General features: G+C 40.3%; 1 protein-coding gene across 1 annotated transcript; it reads right to left on the bottom strand.

Annotated features, from left to right (window-relative positions):
• Positions 1-2,014: 2,014 nt before the first annotated feature.
• Positions 2,015-19,480, bottom strand: LOC127450701 (probable G-protein coupled receptor 139). Its single transcript, XM_051714988.1, has 2 exons — positions 19,357-19,480; positions 2,015-3,042 (listed from the first exon to the last, which is right to left on the bottom strand). The coding sequence occupies exons 1-2, from the start codon at positions 19,478-19,480 to the stop codon at positions 2,078-2,080; spliced, it is 1,089 nt and encodes a 362-aa protein (XP_051570948.1). The 3' UTR covers positions 2,015-2,077.
• Positions 19,481-20,137: the final 657 nt, after the last annotated feature.

Here is a 20,137-nt window from a genome sequence, read left to right on the forward strand (position 1 = left end):
TTTGCATGGCACGTCCCATTCACAGACACCTAGCGTTTGCGTCTAACTGAAGTATGCTTTGGGCTTAAGACTTTAGATTGTCAATACCCATATCTGCCTAAAGTTTACAACATCAACTTTTAGGAGTGGACTACACTAGTGTATAGATGTCCTCAAAGAAAACACACATGGACAAAACTTTGATTTAGATTTTTGGTGGGGTCTTTCACATGGACACTGTAATGCAAAGTGTGACCATTTATTTTTCTCCTTTTGGTTCTTAAGAAACAATGTTTTCCTTATTTACAATTCATCATCCTCAAAACTTTACCTCGCTAACTTGAAATCTAATTTGCCCTGTTGTATTGACACAGATCTTTCTCTGCGAATACAACCTTGTCAAAGCAAAGATTGTACATTATTTAAGTTGTTCTCCACATCTCCAAACTATACATGTTCTCCAATGTAAAGTTTAAATACAATGCAGATATGCACCAGTTAAAGCACTCCAGATGGCAGCCTGTTGCTCCATGCGTCTGTGAAGACAAATGGACGTTGTTTTTCCCGATAGCTCACTCCTGTAAGAGAGATTGATTTTATTTGAAAAGTGTTCTCTTTTTCTCCTCATTTCTCGAGGCTTCCCAGAATGGGATTAATGAGCATCTGTGTGTGTATATGTGTGTGGCATGAGTTAGAGTCTTAATTATTTTTTGTTTGACACTGTGACAGAAAATCCTTCCACATACTAATGAGTGTCTACGTTGCTTAGAATATTGATGTAAAATATTACAAACACTTCCTCTCTGAAGGTATTTTTTGCCTTAATTGTACATTTAACAGTCAGTTGCATCAGAAGCTTTTTGTTGAAGTCTTTGTGTTGTCATTATTCTTCATCAGACGAAGCAGTTGTCCAGCACTGAACATATCTAAAGGGTTGATTCTTTAATAAGAGCTTGTGCCGTTTGCGTCTGGCCCTTGAAACCAAAAGCATATTAAAAGAAAATGCCAGCATTGTATTTAATGTCACAGAAGGAGCAAGTGCATGGTCTGTCCTCCAGAGAAGGTAAGAGAAGACAGGTGGTTCATGCAAAGTAACATCTCACTGGGGATATGGTGAGTCTTTCTCCTAGCTCTGAAATCCTGCCTTGCTTTAGTGTGCAATCACCTGACAAAACCACTCTAGAGGCAAATGCCAAGATCTTTAAATCACATCGAAAAAAGTTAAAATGTCTATTGGTCTAATTGGTCAGTCATCACCTAGAATGAAAGCCAGAATATCACGATCTCACTTGACTTAAAGATTGAGTCTTTTTTGCATTAATATCCTGAAACACATTGGCAAGTTTAAGTTATAGCTTAATGTCCATTCCTGTTTTTTGTTGTTGTTTTTTTTTTGTTTTTTTGCCATAGACTTTAAACCACATTACGGACCTATGCTGCATTCCATTCAACTCAGAGAGTCAGAACTTTCAACTTCCTATTTGGTAAAGTGCAATGAAACGCCACTTAAAAGTCAGAACTTCCACATACACAACTCAGATTTCGCTAAGATGCAGGTCCATGACGTCACGCAAACATGTCGGTACCCAGGCAGAAATATGAAGTATACGATAATTATTCAATTTTAAGCAAATAAAAAGCATCAGTGAGTCAAACTCAAGCGCTTGCAGAGACTGATGTGTAAAATTCTTTAAAATGCACTCTCTTTTTTGATAACCATCATTCATCCTCCACAACTTGCTCGCTAGGAAACATCTCTGTCGACAGTCAAGTACCTGCAAACTAACGTGAGGTTTTCAGGTTGTTTCCTTAAATTACATCTTCCGAGCATCGGCCAAGGGAATGCCTTTATGGTCAGAGATCGTAGATATCAAGTAGGACTATCCAAAATCCGACTATGAATGGAACATAGCATTAAAACAACCTCAGATGTCTCAGAACCTCACACTGGTTTTCACACTGAGGCACTTTCTAAAATAAACAATCTTTCAATCACTCAGACCAGTTGCTCATCGCCAAAAATCTTCTGAAGGTTGGGAAGGACTTTTCCCCAAACTTGTCGTGCTATATTGATACGTTATGACTCATCAGTTGCCGTTCAGGAGGATATACAGACTGGTTTGCCATTCTTATCATACTGGTACACCAGCATCTTGATGCAGTGTGAATTGGCTGGTGAGATCCAGGGGCTGCTGGTGATTGAGAAGTTGTGACTGGCATAAAAGGGTGGCGGCTGCTTCCTACATCTAAATAACGCCTTTAGCACCGTGGCGGCCATCCTGCGGAAGCGCTTGCTGATAAAACAGTACAAGAAGAAGTTGACACCGGTGTTGAGCAGCGCGAGCATATTTGCCACATCCGTGACAAGGTGCAGCAGTCGCGCAGGGCCAGGCATTGCCGGTTGCACAGTGTAAAGGTGATAAAGTATCATGAGAGTGCGCGGCGCCCACAGCACAGCAAACACAGAGGTAATGGCCAGCAGGATAGCCGTCGTCTTTCCAGTGGAGTAACCGCGAAGACGGAAGCAGCTACGTCGGCAACGGAGCTTGCGTACGATGATGGCATTGAGCGAGAAGAAAACTGAGCAGGGAAGCAGGTAGACTGTCACGCAATGGACCCATACCAACACATGTTGCCCTGCACTGCTGCGGCTGCCACCACTCGACCCTGGCAACCCGTGCCAAAGCTCCGGCCACCAGTAATAAGGGATACTGGAGATCAAACAGCCGGCGTACACCGCTAGGATCACTTTGCGAGTTCGCGCTGGGTAGGAGACAGTGTGGTACCGTAGCGGATGGCAAACGGCAATGTAGCGGTCCACGGTCAGCGGCACTGTGATCCAGATGGATGTATGGATGGAGGAGAACTCCAGCACCTGAACAGCTTTGTTGAGCGAGTGGGGCAGAGGAGCACCCAAAATGAAGTCTTCCAGGAGGAAGTCCACAAATACGATCAACAGCAGCACCAGGATATCGGCTACCGCCAGTGCCAGGAGATAGTTATATGATGACTTCTGTCGCCGTAGCACCAGCTGAGACAGGATGATCACCGTGAGGATGTTTGCTGTGGAATGTGAGAAGAAATGAAGACATAAGATGAATTGAGAAAAAAGGAAGAGCATGATTTGACAAAAAATAAAAAATAAATAAAAAAATAAATTCTTAACATTTTCAGCAGAATAGTGGCACAGGACAACAGCACATATAAGTGAGGAAAAGCTTCTTTATCAAACTTATGGATGTAAAAATGACAATCATATAATATAGGGGCATAGAAATTCAGCTCAAATGGGCTCTCAAAATGGCTCTTCTCTCTAAATTCAAGATGCTTACAAGTCACATATAGACAACTGACCGACACACTCATGTTCACATGCATGCATTAAGCTGCGCACACATGTACGAGTTTACATGCACATGTTAATTTTCACACCCATGCACTCAGTCACAAGCATGCAGTCACATTCAAACATGTACATTAACATGCACTCAGTCATTATCATGTACTCAGTCATAAGCATGAATTTATGTTCACAAGCATGCACTCACGTTCAAACACATACATTAACATACACATGCATGCACATGCTCGCATTCACACTGTCATGTTCAGACGAATGAATACAGATTCATACTTGCATTCACATTCAAATGCATGCATTAGCATGTACACGCATACATTAACATTTACAAACATACATTTATATTCACACACATGCATTCACATTTACATGCATGCAATTATTTACACACATGCATTCACATCCACAGGCATACACTCACATTCACGCATGAACTTATATTTACACATGCACTCCTGTTCACACATGTACACGCATTCACACGCATGCCCTCACATTCACTTAATCTCACATATTCTTGCACGCACGCACACACACACATTCACACATATGCACTCATGCACACACATTACATACATGCACATGCATTAACATTTACACACATGCACACATATTAACATGCATTTACATTCACATGCATGCGCCCATGTTCACATGCATGCATTTACACACAAGTGCATGCATTTACATTCACATGCATGCACTCACATTCAAGCATGAATTTATATACTGTATAATCATATGCATGTATTTACATTAGCACGCATGCACTCATAATCATCTATGAATTTATATTCACACACAAGCGCTCACATTCACATGTATGCACTCATGTTCATGTATGCACTCATGTTCATATGCATGCATTCACACACTCAGCACTCAAATTCACATGCCCTTACAGTACCATGCATGCACTTATGCTCACTTGCATGTGCACAAACACATTAAACACATGCACACACTTTCACATACATTAAGTCTTTAGAGACATTCTCAAAACACTTGATCTTTTGAGACTTTGTTAATCTCCCTTCTTTTCCTGCCTGCCTGTTTTCATCTCCATCCTTCACCTCTGTCTCTTTGTCAACTTCTATAAAAAACAACTTCTTTAATAACCCTAAGCAGCAGCAATATGTGCACAATTACATGCAATCACTGGTGCTTATGCAGTGCTGTGTGTCCATGTCACAATGACCCAGGAAAAAAGCCCCCCCCCAGCATCCAACTGTTCCTCTTCTCACCCTTTCACTGCCATCCTTTCATTCCAACCCGCATTGTTCCGCGGGCCACACGCAGGCAGCGTGAGATGTATGGGCAGAGAAATGACCAGCGATTGTCGTGACCTCCCGCTGTAATAAAAAAAGAGTGTGCACACAAAAGCGCTGCAATTTTTTAAGCCCAACAATTTAACACAGCAGTCGGGGACTCGTGGAAGATAGAGCCTCATTACAAAAGACCTCGGGAAAACATTCTAGGGTGAACGTGTTGACCTGAAATGTGTACATTTGATTAAAAGCACACATAATTGTAATCCCTACCTACTGTAATCCCTGCAGCCATCAGGTTAGCTTGTGATGCTGTGCACTGTGAATTTTGACTATATTTTGCTCAGGGAAATGCCATTTCAAGATTAGCAAGAGAGAGTACAAACTCATATTGATGAGCTCATACGTCATAAGACAATTGCCTCAATCTAATTTAGCTGCACCAGAGTTGCAGCAAAGCCACTGTCACCATAGCCTACAGGCTAGAACTCTCTGAGTTCTGAGGTCGCAGACAGGAGGGAAAAACAAAGCTAAGAGCAAATAACAAAATGCAACTAACCATATGATTGTGCATTGTTAGGAAGGTGGAATAAATAAGCTTATAACATGGCTCTCTGGAATACTTGGTTCTGATTGGTCACTTGGTCCATCCAACAGTCTGATATTTCTGAATAATGACAGCACATCCACAAATTTCCTTCTATCGCTCTGTGATCTTTACAAGTGAGCTAATAAAATATAAATCTACATTTTATTTCCAATTATTTATTTATTTGGTAAGTAGTCATATAATAAGTGTGATTACGAGTAGTCAGACAGTCTTTTTCGCAATATAAACACCAACAGAACTGTGATGTTTCTGGAGACTGCGGTCTCTTTCTTTACCCGTAATAATTTAAACTAAAATTATTATTTCATGTCCATTTAATTATTTAATTGGTAAGCCGTGTAATAAGGCTTCGGGGACATTTCTGCAAAATGATAGCACGTGGTTCTTTTCACACATCGCGGCAGTTCCGAGGTGAAATGTCCACTGAGTGGTGCTAAAAGCGAGTTAAATTTTCTCTCAAAAAGATGAGGTATTTAAGGTTGATGCTCAATCAAGTTTTAAATCAACAAAGCGACCTCCCTACCCTAAACCTTAAACCTAAACCTAACCGACAATGTCATAAAAATCAAATGTGACATGAAAGTATGCGATACGTACAATGAGCCACGTAAAAATTATTTTGCAAAAATGTAGGTTGGGGGATAAACATGGTTTGTACCGATCACAATGTGTTTTTTTTTGGTAAATTATTGCATGCCGAAAGCATGAAACCATTGAATTTCAGAAAACAAAATTATTGTCCTCTTCAGCCTATGTGATATTAATAATTATTTGTGTTGTTGGGCCTATGCATTTCATCCAGTCAAAATTTCTGTGTTTGATTTTTAGGAAATATTTGTTAGGTTCTGTACTATAAACAATTTTGGTACTATGTTGGGTCGCCATTTGATGTCCAACTTACAATCTTTGTCCTAAAGCAAAACCAGTTTACAACCACTGCTCTGTTCAATGAAACATCAAAGATTTTTGCATCTGTTGGTTGTCTTGAATCATGTTTTTCAGCACACACCTCTCTCTGTCTGTCAGACTGCTAATATAAAGATGGAATTGGATTACATATGCCAGTCAGGAGTCTGGAGAATTGCACTTCACAGTTCCAGAACATCAACTGATTGCAAATTACAAAGACTGCAGCTTCAAGCTCACACATTCACATTTGCATATAAGCCCGCAAATGCAGACAAACAAGAATCCACTTAGAGACTGTAACAGTTCATACAATGGGCAAGGAGGAGGCAGGAACCGGCTTGACAAAATACGTTGACATATATTGTTGCACTTTTAAGTCGCACACAATAACACACTGCTTCACACTAACACGTCGACAAACACACAGCTTCAGGCATCTCTCTCTCCCCATCTGCCGCTGTCTCCTCTCCTTAAATACTCCCACCGCCCCTTACTGGAACGTGAGACCAGTGTGGCACACAAGTGGAACTCATTCACTACGGATCTTCTCGGCCTCTGCCCAGACGCCGCTCGGCCCCGCCCTGCTCTCCACATACCCCCATCGCCAAACTCAGGCCGGGGAATTCCCCGGGCTGTGACCTACTCCTCCCCATTTCTAGGGAAGGAGCGTTGGAGCGTCAATTTTCTCAATTTTCTATCTATTTAATATAATTGCAGTCTAGTAGAATAATGAGATATAAAAAAAAGATCACATTTTTTGACAGAAATTGTGGGATATTGTTGTAAAAATATTTTAATTAATCATTTTAATTACCAGAAATGTACCAATCTTTAGCTGTGAAATGTATTAAATTAAAATTAATTGAAATGTTTTGTACTACAGTCAAGAATTGAATGTTAATTCCACAAATCATGTCAAAAGTATGACATTGTTGGATCATTTTAATAGTAAGATACAGTTGAGAAAGTCAAGACCTCTTCAAACAGACATTTGAAAGTTTAAAACTAGCTACTTTTCATGCTATTGTAACATGAGCCAGCTGGTACGTGATAGCTGTGCGGTATGTGTAAACCTCACTCCAATGGTTTCAAGAGGCGCACTTGTGAATGTCCTGGTTAGCGTGCCTGCCTCCCATGCAGGCTGACGCCGGTTCGAATCACGCTCGATGTGGGTCAAGCAGGACCTTTTACGCTATGTTCATTTTAGAGTAGCATATCTAACATGGCGCATAGTTCTCACTGCGAAAATCATGGGATTATTGCCTCTAATGTTTTAAAAAAGTAATGGGACATAAAAGTGTACTCTGTTTGAAGAAAGTGCCTCGTAATTAGTGTTCATGTAGTTGCGGCCATTCAATTTAAAGGTGCACTTTATTAAAAAAGCTTTACTCAAATAAATTAATAGTAATTTTGTAACATATGCATAAGAACATGACCACTCACATAAGATGAAGACTTCAGTCATATCAGTAAACTTATAAAAGCTGTTTTAATGTACATGGAGAGGGTGCCCTCATGGGGACTGCCATGTTAGGATCACATGACCAGCTGAATACTACTCGCTTAATCTCAGTAACTGCCCTGTTATTGGACACTTTCACTCATTGATTTATCATAGCTAACTGTGAATTGTGAGTTTCTACAATGACATTGATAACTCAAAACTATTGCATTTGAATGATTCTGCATCCATACCACTAGATGTAAGTGTAAGTTTAAGATTATATATTAAAATAATTATTGAGTGCACTGTTAAGTAAGTCTCAGTGTTGTTTCGAGTCCTGGTTTGACTGTTTGCACCTACCAGAGATTTGTTTCTAATACTGCAGACAAACATAAAATCAAATGCAATAAAAATTCACCAAATCCCACCATCTAGACTGATCACAGTGTGAATTCGGCAACAGTTGGTTGAAGGTTTTGCTGCTGAAATCAGTCTGTGTCAATCACTGCCCCCAGTGGCTGTAACTGGAAGTGTTGTTGAACACATGGGCACATGTGTGCTCCAGTTTTGGGTGAAATGCCCACAGAGTGGCGCCAAAAGTGAGTATTAGTTTTAAATGATGTAATACAGTCAACAGGAATGCATATTTTATTAACTACTCCCTAACCCCAACTCTGAACCTAACCATCAGTGCAGGAAAAAATATATATTTTCGAGTGAAAATGCAAACTCCAAATTGCGTTTGCCATTGTTTATGTGAATGGTATTACTTCCTGGTTCTGGGGACCAGAACCTGAGTCTCTGAAGTTGCTCACACAACAGGCTAGTAGCGGGAATTATTCACACTTGAATTGATGCAGAAATGTGTGACGGGGAATGGTGCTTGTCAGTAATTCGGCTGAATGGGGTCAATTTCAGGGTACATGAACTTTCAGAAGCAACATGTTGATTTCCCGAGTGATCATGTTGCACCGTAAACACTCTCTTTTCATTCTACTACTATGTTTTACTTTTATCCTTTTTAAGTCTTATTTATTTACTCCACTGTCCATTCAGCTTTTGTCTCAGGATTCCTCTTTCTCTGGATTAATATATCTGGATGAGAATGTAACTTGTTTAGGCAAACATAACGAATCCACTAGAGGTTGTAGATTTCCTGACATTTCCATTTAGCAGTGGTCAATGTCTTTAGCATATTGATTTCACTTGATTCCTGTCTTTGTTTTGGTCTCTGGGGCCGAGAAGATGACCAACCAATTTTAATAGCTCAGTTTGCCTTGTATCCACCAGGGTAGTGTGTCTGTATGTAGTTGTGTGTATCTTTAAAATGGAATACAAGCATACAGCTTACTGAGTACTGCACATTATATACTGCATATAAACTGTGCTACTATAGGCCTTTTTTTTTTATTTTATTTTTTTAGTATCATGTGAAACACTATGCAAGCAATATTTGCCAGATAATTGTGTATTTCAAACAGTACAATGCTAAACTAAGCATGTTTACATGCACGTCAACACACTGTTAACTACAAAAAATCTGCTTATTCAAAAAATTCAACAATGCAAGAAAAAAGTGTTTAAATGAGACTTTAAATCATCGGGTAATTCGAACCTGGTCTCGTAGAATGAACGTTACTCTATATATATTTTTGCAAACTGTCTTTTACATGCCGCTTTCTACGTTTCACTGCAGTTTCCTGGTGAAATGAACACTAGAGGTGCTACAACAACTGTGTGGTTTAATCATTGTCACACAAATCAAAAGTAGAATTTTTCACTCTATTACTCACCACCGCTATGTCATGATATCAAAACACTTTTATTTTAACGCATGAATTTAAAAACGAAACATTTTAACACCTGTATTACAGACCTACCTACATACTGTATACACACTTTTTTGTACATCATTAGCTTGGTTGGTAGCTCACCTGACAGCCAAAGATGCTCAAAAGTGAAAGTGGCATAGAAGTGATACAAAATGACATGGTTTCTTCAGTTAAGGTGTGTTTTCTTTTTTTCCTTTTTATTTGCATTTTAAAACACTATCGGTTAGGGTTAGGTGTTGTTTAAGGGTAAGGATGTCTGTTTTGTTAAACTTTCATTTATCTTATTGGACTATTGGTTAGGTTCAGGGTAAAGTTTTAGGTTAGGGAGGTACGTTTGACTTATTAAAACCTCTAAAATTCACCTTAAAATCCTAGTCTGATTACAGTCTCATTTCGCTCTGTTTTGGTGCTCCCCTCTGGATATTTCACTTGAAAACTGCAGCCAAACGTGTAACGAAGCACATAATTTCAGTTTTGCAAAAATGTTGTAATGCTCACATAAATTTCATGAGACCAGGCTGGTTATTCTCTGCTTTTGATGTCAAAATGTAAACAGGCATGCTCACAACACTTGCGCACATTGGATGAGCCGGTAAAAGTACTCGAAACAGCCCATCTGGCACCAACAATCATGCCATGATCCAAATTTTTTCCCCCATTCTGATGGTTGATGTGAACATTAGCTGAAGCTCCTGACCCGTATCTGCATGATTTTATGCACTGCACTGCTGCCACACGATTGGCTGATTAGATAATCACATGGATGATTGTTGGTGCCAGTTGGGCTGGTTTGAATATTTCTGTAACTGTTGATCTCCTGGGATTTCCACACACAACAGTCTCTAGAATTTACTCCAAATGGTGCCAAAAACAAAAAGCATCCGGTGAGCGGCAGTTCTGCAGATGTAAAGCCTTGTTGATGAGAGAGGTCAACGGAGAATGGCCAGACTGGTTCAAACTGACAAAGTCTACGGTAACTCAGATAACCACTCTGTACAATTGTGGTGAGAAGAATATCATCTCAGAATGCTACTCTGAGATGCAGGTTGGCGCTGTTTTGGTGTCAAGAAGAGGACCTACACAATATTAGGCAGGTGGTTTTAATGTTGTGGCTGATCGGTGTAAATACACTATATACTGCAGTAATTTTCCACTGGAAACCTCTAAAACCTCTGCACTGTAACAATAGATCAATAACCAATCAAAAAATATTTCAACACAAAGTTGACCTGCAGAATGTAATATTAAAACCACCATCAGAAACCACATTGCTTTGACACCAAAAACTAACCAAAATGTTAAGGGAAAAACACAAGAATAAATATGTGAAGCTTTTTTCATATGGATACTAAATCAATGTTGGACTTGAACAGCATATCATTGGAGGAAAGAAAATGGGAAAAGAAATGAAGATGATTCCTGAAAAGTTATCTGAATTTTAGTTGAGCTGCTCCTGAAATTCCCATGATTGAAAACTGGTCATGCTTGAGTCTTTCCATTGGAAATAAAAATCACAAATGAAATCTATTTAAGATTTTGTTAAAACTTTAACACAAGGTTCCATTCATTAATATTAGTTAATGCATTAGATATCATGAACAAATAATGAACAATATATGCTTTTTTTTTAACAGCATTTATTAATATTTGTTAATGTTAGTTGATACAAAAACAATTGTTCTTTGTTAGTTCATAGTGCATTAACTAATATTAACAAATAGAATCTTATTGTAAAGTGTTAACAATATCTCTGTATTCAATAGAATTGTGAGATTTATAAAATATCCCGGGTTCAATACAAGTTAAGCTCACTTGACAGCATTTGTGGCGTAATGTTAATTACCACAAAAAAATATTTTCAAACTCGTCCCTCCTTTAAAAAAAGCAAAAATCTTGGTTACAGTGAAGCACTTACAATGGAAGTGAATGGGACCAGTCCATAATCGTTAAAATATTCACTGTTTAAAAGTTTAGCCACAAGATGTAAACAATATGTGTTAACGTGATTTTACTGTAAAAAAAAAAAAAAAGCTTAGTAAACTTTTCTGTGTAAAGTTATCCAATTTTACAACTTCGTTGCCATGACGATGTAACACCTCAAACACTGTAATCCGCCTAGAACTGTCTGCTGCAAAAAAATAATAAAATAAATTAAATGAACAGAAAAATGATTGTATGTGCTTTCATAAAATGGTAACACTTTACAATAAGGTTCCATTTGTTAACATGAACAATGAACAATAGTTAAGAATTTATTAATCTTAGCTAGTTAATTTCAACATATACTAATAGATTTTTTAAATAAATATTTGTATTTGTTAACATTTGTTAATGCACTATGAACTAAAAATTAACAATTGTATTTTTATTACCTAACATTAACTAAGATTAGTAAATGCTGTTAATATATATATATATATATATATATATATATTAACAATATAACAAAATATATATATATATATATATTGTTAATGGTTTGTTCATGATATGAAATGCATTAACTAATGTTAACGAATGGAACCTTTTTGTTAAGTGTTAACTTTAAAATTTTAAGCTTCACATTTCTGCCTGCAATAGCGTGCAAAAATCGTCCCAATTCACTTCCATTGTAAGTGCCTGACTTTATAGGGATAGTTCACCCAAAAATGTAAAAACTCTCATGCCATCCTAGATGTGTATGACTTTCTTTCTTCTGCAGAACACAAATTAAGATATTTAGAAGAATATCTCAGCTCTATATGTCCATACAATGCAAGTGAATGGGTGCCGAAAAATTTTAAACTCCAAAATCTACATAAAGGCAGCATAAAAGTAATCCATGTGACTCCAGTGGTTAAATCCATGTGTTCAGACACAATATGATGAGGTGTGGGTGAGAAACAGATTAATATTTATGTCCTCCTCTACTCCAGCGATCCCACTCTCCAAGAAAGCCAGACCTCTACGAGCACATCACAGAGCATGGAGCTAACAGGTGTATACATGGAACTGTTCAGGCAGGATCTTCCCCTTTTGGAATATTCCACCAAGTACATCCAAATCACTGCTTCAACCCCCATACCGGACATGTACCTCAAAACCATTTATGGTATGGGCTTAAACTTTCACCAACCGTCCCAGAGCCAGTGCCTGTAGCCTCGACCGTCCCAGAGCCAGTGCCTGTAGCCCCGACCGCCCCTGAGACAGTTCTCGCCAGGTTAATAGACCTGGACTTGCTTCCCACCCTGACTACCCTTCATCCTCCACTGGTTCCAGCCAGCTTAATGGACACTCTGGTTCCGTCCAGTACCCTGGCCTTCCTCCTCCACTGGCTCCACTCAAGACACCTCCTCCTCCTCCTGGTCAGCCAGTTCCCCCCAAGTCACCGGCTCGACCATCAACCCCTGAGATTTCACAGGCAAGGGGATCTGTCGACCCTCCGACTCTGCCTTGGCCCTCTGAGCCCTGGACTCTGCCTTGGCCCTCCGATCCCTCATCAACACCTCGGCTCTACATCCCCTCATCTCCACCTTGGGCCATCAGCCTATCAGTGTCACAGGGGTCCCTCATCCCTCCAGCTCCGCCTTGGTCCGTCTGTCACCTGGCTCCGCTTTCGGCTCCACCAGGGACCTCCTCCCCTCCAGCTCCACATTGGTCCTCAGTCCCACCGGCTCTGCCTCAGTCCTCTAATCCCCCAGCTCCCCCTCGGACCTCCAAGCCTTAGGCACTGCCTCGGTCCTCCAAGCCCCAGCTCCACCATGGTCCTTTGAGCGTTCGGCTACACTCTGGGCACTAAGATCCCCAGTTCCACCCCTCGAGCCTCTCACGGCTCCACCTTCCATGACTCCACCCCTCGAGCCTCTCATGGCTCCACATCCCTTGGCTCCACCTACCATTGCTCTGCCCCACGAGCCTCTCATGGCTCCGCCTGCCTTCGTCGAGCCTCTCCTAGCTCCACCCTCAGACTCTTCCATGGCTCTGCCCTTAGAGACTTCCACGGCTCCGCCCACTTCCCCAGAGTTTCCTTCTCCTGCGGTTCCACCTCCTGACCCAATCCTTGCCCTGTGGCCACCTCCCAGGCCTCCTGACCCAGTCCTTACCCTATGGCCGCCTCCCAGGACTCCTGACCCAGTCCCTGCCCTGTGGCCACCTCCCAGGCCTCCGGATCCATTCCCAGCCCTGAAGCCACCCCCCAGGCCCCCGGATCATCCTCCTTGGATCCTTCTTCACCTTCTGCGTCACCCTACCCTCCTCATCCGTCTTTGGGCGCCAGGAGTCTCCCTTTAAAAGGGGGGGAAGGGAGGGAGTAATGTCACAGTCTGTCTCCCTCACTTTCTTCATGGACTCTAATTTTGAAGTTTTCCCCTGGACTACATCTTCCATAGTTCACTGCCCTTATCACTTCCATCTGCTCCTTATTATCCTCACCTGTATTCCATTCCCTCATTAGTTCCTTTTGTATAAATATCCTCTTGTTTTGCCCATTCATTTGTCAGTCCTTGAAGTGTTACGTTGTGTTAAGTTTTGATGCTAAGATTTACTGTTTGTTCTACTCCAGCAATTGTCATTAAAGGATTTAAAGTATTTACTCCTGCGTCTCCTCTCTTCCTCTCCAAGAACCTAATGTTACAGATTTGAATCACCAAAAACAGAAGGAGAATGAGAAAGTGAAAGTGGAAATTGATTGAGCAGGGAGGAGACTTGATAGTAAATAAAAGACTTAAATATTCATCTGTTTCTCACCCAGACTTATCAAATTGCCTCAGAATATATGGATTTAACTACACACTGTCATTGCGAAACTGTCAGGATACATACGACTTTTTAGAATGTAAAATTCATATGATATCGTATGACTGCACTCGTATGAATTCGTATGACTTTCACTACAGCCAATGACGTCACTGGACATTGTTTCCATCTAATACATGACAATTACTTGCTTCTATCACACACAACAGCTTCCTATCATGTTTGCACACCCTGCTGATTGGTTAGGTTTAGATAAGGGGTTTGGGTAAGGGAATAAATTAATAAGCATGTCCTTAATGCCTCCTGTGTGAAACTCGTACTTACTTCTGCATTAGACATCCGAGCAGTTATACATGATGAAATTGTACAAATTCATACCAACGAACTCGTAAGAAATCATACGAAATAGCCAACTCATAAAATATGTATGAATTTTCATGAGACTGGGTTGAGATTTAACCACCAGAGTCATCTGGAGTACTTTTATTTTGCCCTTATATGGATTTTGGAGCTTCAAAATTTTGGCACCCATTCACTTACATTGTGTGAGCCTACAGAGCTGAGATATTCTTCTAAAAATAATCGATTGTGTTCAACAGAAGAAAGAAAGTTACACATCTGAAATGGCACGAGGGTGAGTAAATGATAAGAGCATTTTCATTTTTGCGTGAACTATCCTTTAAATCTATTTTATTTATTTTTTAAGGAGGGATGAGTCAAAATTATTTTTTTGTGATAATCAACATCATGCCACAAATGCCATCCATTGAGCTTAACTTGAATTAAATCCGGAATGTTCCTTTAAACTGGGAGCAAATGTAGACTTTTGCTAAAGCTTTTGCTTTCAGTTTTTTCTCTTGTAAAAATATCCCAGCAGTCTCACATGTCACAATCTAGAGTTTCAGAAGATATCTCAACAATGTCTCAAACTGTGCTCGGATTTACCAAGGTCCAAAAGTCAGTTGCAGAGATCTCCATATAAACACAAACATTTCTCATGAAAGAAAAATTGATGAGATATGCTGTCCACATTAATTTTATAGCTCTATATATCAACAATTGTCTCATTTGTGGAGAAGGAATTTTAGGAGAAACTTAAGAACAAACTTGATGCATAAATGACACATATTGGGAATAAGTCTCCTGAGCTTCGAAAGAGCAACATCTGAGCCATGAAATTTTCCTCTGGGTTTTGCAACTCTCACAAATTCCCCCTTTAAAACTTTACCCAACATTCTGAACTTCCTGAAACAAATACAAATGCACTCTCAAAGCACTTTCCTCATGCCAGCAGTGAGCTCTCAGAGATCCCCAGATCATTTACGTAAATTGAAAATCATTGGCTTCACCTCTTAAGTGGCAAATAACAGCACCTGGGTAATAAAGAACTGGTTAGAGGATCGTTACTAGGATCTGTGACCTTCCAACAGATGCCGATGTTATAGAGCCACTTTCTGGTTAAAAACCCTTCGACTTGAATAGAAATCAGCAGGAGAACACTCAAATCAAGCAGTCCCCACTCTAATGGAAGGCAATGAAATACGACCAGCCTCTTCAATTGGTGACCTTAATTAGCTTAACCTCCAACGATCAGTCGTGCAGTCATGAGCTCATTTGAAACACTTGGATTTCTGCAGTTTCAGCTCGTGTTAGTTTCCTGATTTAACAGCGAAAATGCAGTTTTGAGAATGTGCCCATCAAGTATTCTTCAAATTTCCATTTGCATAAAGTAAATTCCATTTTTTCCCCCAATTGTTTGGTGCGCTAGTAGTCAGCAGTGCTAGCCAGTAAATCAACAAAATTTTAGACAGTATTTTTCAAATTCTTTTCTAATTATTATGCATGCATAATATGTTTTATAACATCATATTAATTGAGAGACCACATGGAATATTTGTGCTTTTAAAAACTAAAAAAAAAATGTATGTTGTTTCAACTCTAAATTCTTTTTGGATGAGCTACGTTCGAAGCTGTTATAAAATGTTGATAATTGCACACGTTTGACTCTACATTCTATATTAATGCTTGGTTATCATAAAACAACCTATATTTACACTAATTACATAACAGAACAGTAGTTTATTTTCATTATTCTGACTAATAAATTAGCTCTTTATCAGTCACTGATATTTTTTGTAAGAGCAATAAGCCACTTGAGGCCATGCTTTACAGTGGTTTTACCTACCTAGGGTGCATTTACTATACAACAACGTAACCACCATAGAGCGATGCTTCGTTGGAGAAATTAACTAACTAATCCAGACTGTTTCCTGAAACCATAGTGACTATGTCGCACATCTATTGTTCGAACCACGTTGGTTCAACAATATAGAGCTGTCGTCAATGACATTACGCAGAGGGTGGAATAATAACTTCCGCAAATATTAAATTGTAAATAACATCCTTTAACTTTCCCCCCAAACGTCGGAGCATCCCTAAGTTAAAAGGAGTACTGATCTACAGGGATTGTAGCACCTAGTACTACTAACTAATATAATAAAAGCTCATTTACAGGTACACCAGAACACCCAGATACACTTGATCATATCCACACATGCACAACATATAGGCTAAACGGCACTTATGCGTTTAAATAAACACATTAAAGCCGTCTTCTCTGACAGAAATCATGTGTGATAAAGCACTTTCTCTTTAACGTCTTTTAATCCCTTAAACAGCTGCATTCGCATTTACTTGATGTTTCAGAACGCCGCTTTCAGCGAAACCTCATTTTCTTTATTTCTTTTCATTTTTATTTCTTTTTCTCCCCTTTTCTCCCCAATTTGAAATGCCCAATTCCCAATGCACTCTAAGTCCTTGTGGTGGCATAGTGACTTGCCTCAGTCCAGGTGGCAGAGGATGAATCTCAGTTGCCTCCACATCTGAGACTGTCAATCCGTGCAATTTATCACATGGCTTGTTGAGCGAGTTACTGCAGAGACATAGCACGTGTGGAGGCTCATGCTTTTCTCCACAGCATCCACACACAACCCACCACGCGCCCTAGCGAGAACCACATTATAGCGACCACGAGGAGGTTAACCCAATTTGACTCTACCCACCCTAGCAACCAGGCCAACTGGTTGCTTAGGAAGCCTGACTGGAGTCACTCAGCATGCCCTGGATTTCAACTTGCGACTCCAGGTGTGGTAGTCAGTGTCTTTACTTGCTGAGCTACCCAGGCCCCTAGTAAGTCGTTTTCTTAGTTAAATGCATGTAAATGTGGTCAAAGTCAAATGATGTCCACACAGCTAACTAACAAGAAACTATGCATCTAACCACAGGTAAAAGGCTGTAGCTCAAACCACACAAGTGTGCGCTCCTGTTTGCGAATGTTCGTTGGGACTACGGTTCGGGAAACACCAAATCGTTGAACTACGTTGGTAACGATGGAACTTGCGACTATTGCATTTGGGAAACGCACCCCCGGTCTCATAAATATACCTTACTATACCTACATTATTGCAAAATATTTTTTATGTAGCTTGTTGGAGGTACCACAGCAGTTTCCTAGTAAAACAAACACTAGTGGCACTATGAAAACTATTATTTTTAGTACCTTTCACACAAATCACAAGTAAAAATAGCAGATTATCAATTCATAAACATTTATGCTTCGCCCTGTTCCTCACACAATGCTATCTTATGACATTAAAACACTTTTACTATAGCACATGACTTGGCATGTTTTGCATTACATAACCAACTATGCTTGCTAATCTTGTTCATGTGCAACCAAATTGCATGGTATCTCAACTGATAGAGTGTTGCACTTGTGATGTAAAGGACCGTGATACGAGTCCTGAAGACATGTGAGCCTAAAGTGTCATAGAAGCACCACAAAATGATGTGGTTAGTTCAGCAATTGCTTCTTTCATTTTGCATTTGCTTTTATGACACTCTGTTAGGCTTAGGGTAGGGAGGTCAGTTTTGTTGATTTAAAACTTGACAGAGCATTAAACTTAACCTCATCTGTTTGCGAGAACATTTAATTTGTTTTTAGCACTACACAGTGGACATTTCACCTCAGAACTGATGGGATACTTGTGAGGAATCACATAATATCATTTTTAAAACCAATGGATGAGCTCAGTGAACTGCAAAAAGGTGATTGAAAATGGTGGAAAACTTAATAGAAAGGGTTAGTTACAGTTACAGCTTCTAAAATATACACTTTCCCTTTATACACTAACCTAAAATCTTGATGTTTAAAAAAAAATGTCCATGCTACCCAGCTGTGAAGTGTGAACAAAACAATTCTTGGTTGTTTTATCACACCTGCTTTTAGTCCACCTCTCTCTCTCTTCTCTTCTATTCTATCTTTCCATTTGTTCACTGTGCTTTTCTCCCTTTCTAACCCCTTTGAGATGCATCCTTTTCACCTGCTCTCCATTCCTGCTTGAACTATCACCTCCATCTATGCAAACCACTGGCAGGTCCTATGACTTTCACATGGTGTTGACTACAGACTCAAATCTAATCATCACACCTCTATTCATCCCACTGATCCGTGTCTGGGTCGAAATCTTCGCTGCTATTTAGCAGCCGAGCAACAGGAATACTGACTGCCTCCGAAAGCAAATGAAAATATTTGTGTAAACGGCTCAGGCTGTTGAGTGCTTCGCTCAAGGGCACGCGATTTATCTTAATCTGACAAACGAATCATTCTCCACAGTTCGCTCGTTGAAACTGTGCCATGCGCCTCAGTCTGCCCTGAGAGAGGAGGTTTGATTAAATTGTTCAGAAGGGGGCACACCTGCTAATAATACCATTAGTCGAAAATGAGCAATCAACTTCCAATCTTTGTGTCCGAGAGGGTGAATATTTAACGCTGAAGGCCAATTAATACGGTAATTACTCAAGACGTGTGATGAATCATTTGTATGACTCCTGAGGTCACTCCAGAAAGTATCAGATCTAATTTCACCATCTGTGGAGAAACACAACTGGGCTATTTCATGTTGATATATGATTATGTACGATTCACCATTTCTGGTGCATACAGTTGCGTCCCACAAGGTTACTTTGTCAAGGATGTAAGCAAATATTCAAGATTGTGGGGGACTAAAGGTAAAACTTTAAGAATCAGCTATTGAAAAACCCCAGATCAAATCTAAAAATTTAGGGGGGATGCTATGGTACATACACGGATAAAAAAACATGCATAGACACAATTGTGAACTTATTAGTGTAGAAAATGTGTCTTTTAGGGGTCTTACCAGGCAGGCCAAGGCACAGCAAGCAACTATAGTAGATGACAGGCAACTGTCCGAGGGGGCATCCACGAGGGCTCCAGGAACTCGAGTTGGGGGACAGCACGGTGAAGATGTGGCTGTGCTCCATGGCCTCCTTCAAGCTCCAGTCGTCAGAGAGGAGACAAACCACAGCCGGACGGCAGGACACGCTTAGAGACCGGGGAAGAGCTGTCCTTGGGTCCTAAATGACACGTGTGAGAGCCACAGAATGATTGTAAGCGTGTGTGCGACGCAGAGAGACCGAGAGACAGACGGAGATGATGAAGCCGGCGATGTGATGGGAAGAGAGAAGGGGATGTGAGGAACAGAGAGAGTGAGCAGAGAGGTGGATGAGAGAGAGAGAGAGAGAGAGAGAGAGAGAGAGAAGAGAGGGTGCTGCGAGCTGGTGGGAATGAAATCTAGGGAGGCATGAACGCAAAAAGGGTGAAAATAAGTGAAAGGGGGGAGGGGGCGTGAAGGAAACGAACATTGGAAAAGAGAGAGGTGTTAAGTGAGGTAGAGAGAGACACAATGTGTGGTGACACACTCGAGCATCCGAAGGGCGACCTAGAAGTAAACGAGAGGCAGAGCATGACTCGACGAGTTCACACCTGATAGGCGAACAGCCACAGCGCACATGGAGGAAACAGCTGTTTAAATTGCTTTCAGATTGCTGCAGGTGTTTGTGCGGTTGTGAAGTTTTGCATTCTGTAATTGTGGTTGAAAAATGCTAAAAAGAAAATGCATCTAAATGCATATATATATA

This window comes from Myxocyprinus asiaticus, chromosome 13 (genome assembly GCF_019703515.2).
Source record: "Myxocyprinus asiaticus isolate MX2 ecotype Aquarium Trade chromosome 13, UBuf_Myxa_2, whole genome shotgun sequence".
In the NCBI taxonomy this organism is placed as follows: domain Eukaryota; kingdom Metazoa; phylum Chordata; class Actinopteri; order Cypriniformes; family Catostomidae; genus Myxocyprinus; species Myxocyprinus asiaticus.

Bases quoted from the DNA above. Each gene is read 5' to 3' on its own strand.
- LOC127450701 (XM_051714988.1), bottom strand. From the start codon at position 19,480: ATGGAGCACAGCCACATCTTCACCGTGCTGTCCCCCAACTCGAGTTCC. The intron at 3,043-19,356 runs GTAAGACCCCTA...CACATTCCACAG, and splicing joins GCTGTGCCTTGGCCTGCCTG to CAAACATCCTCACGGTGATC.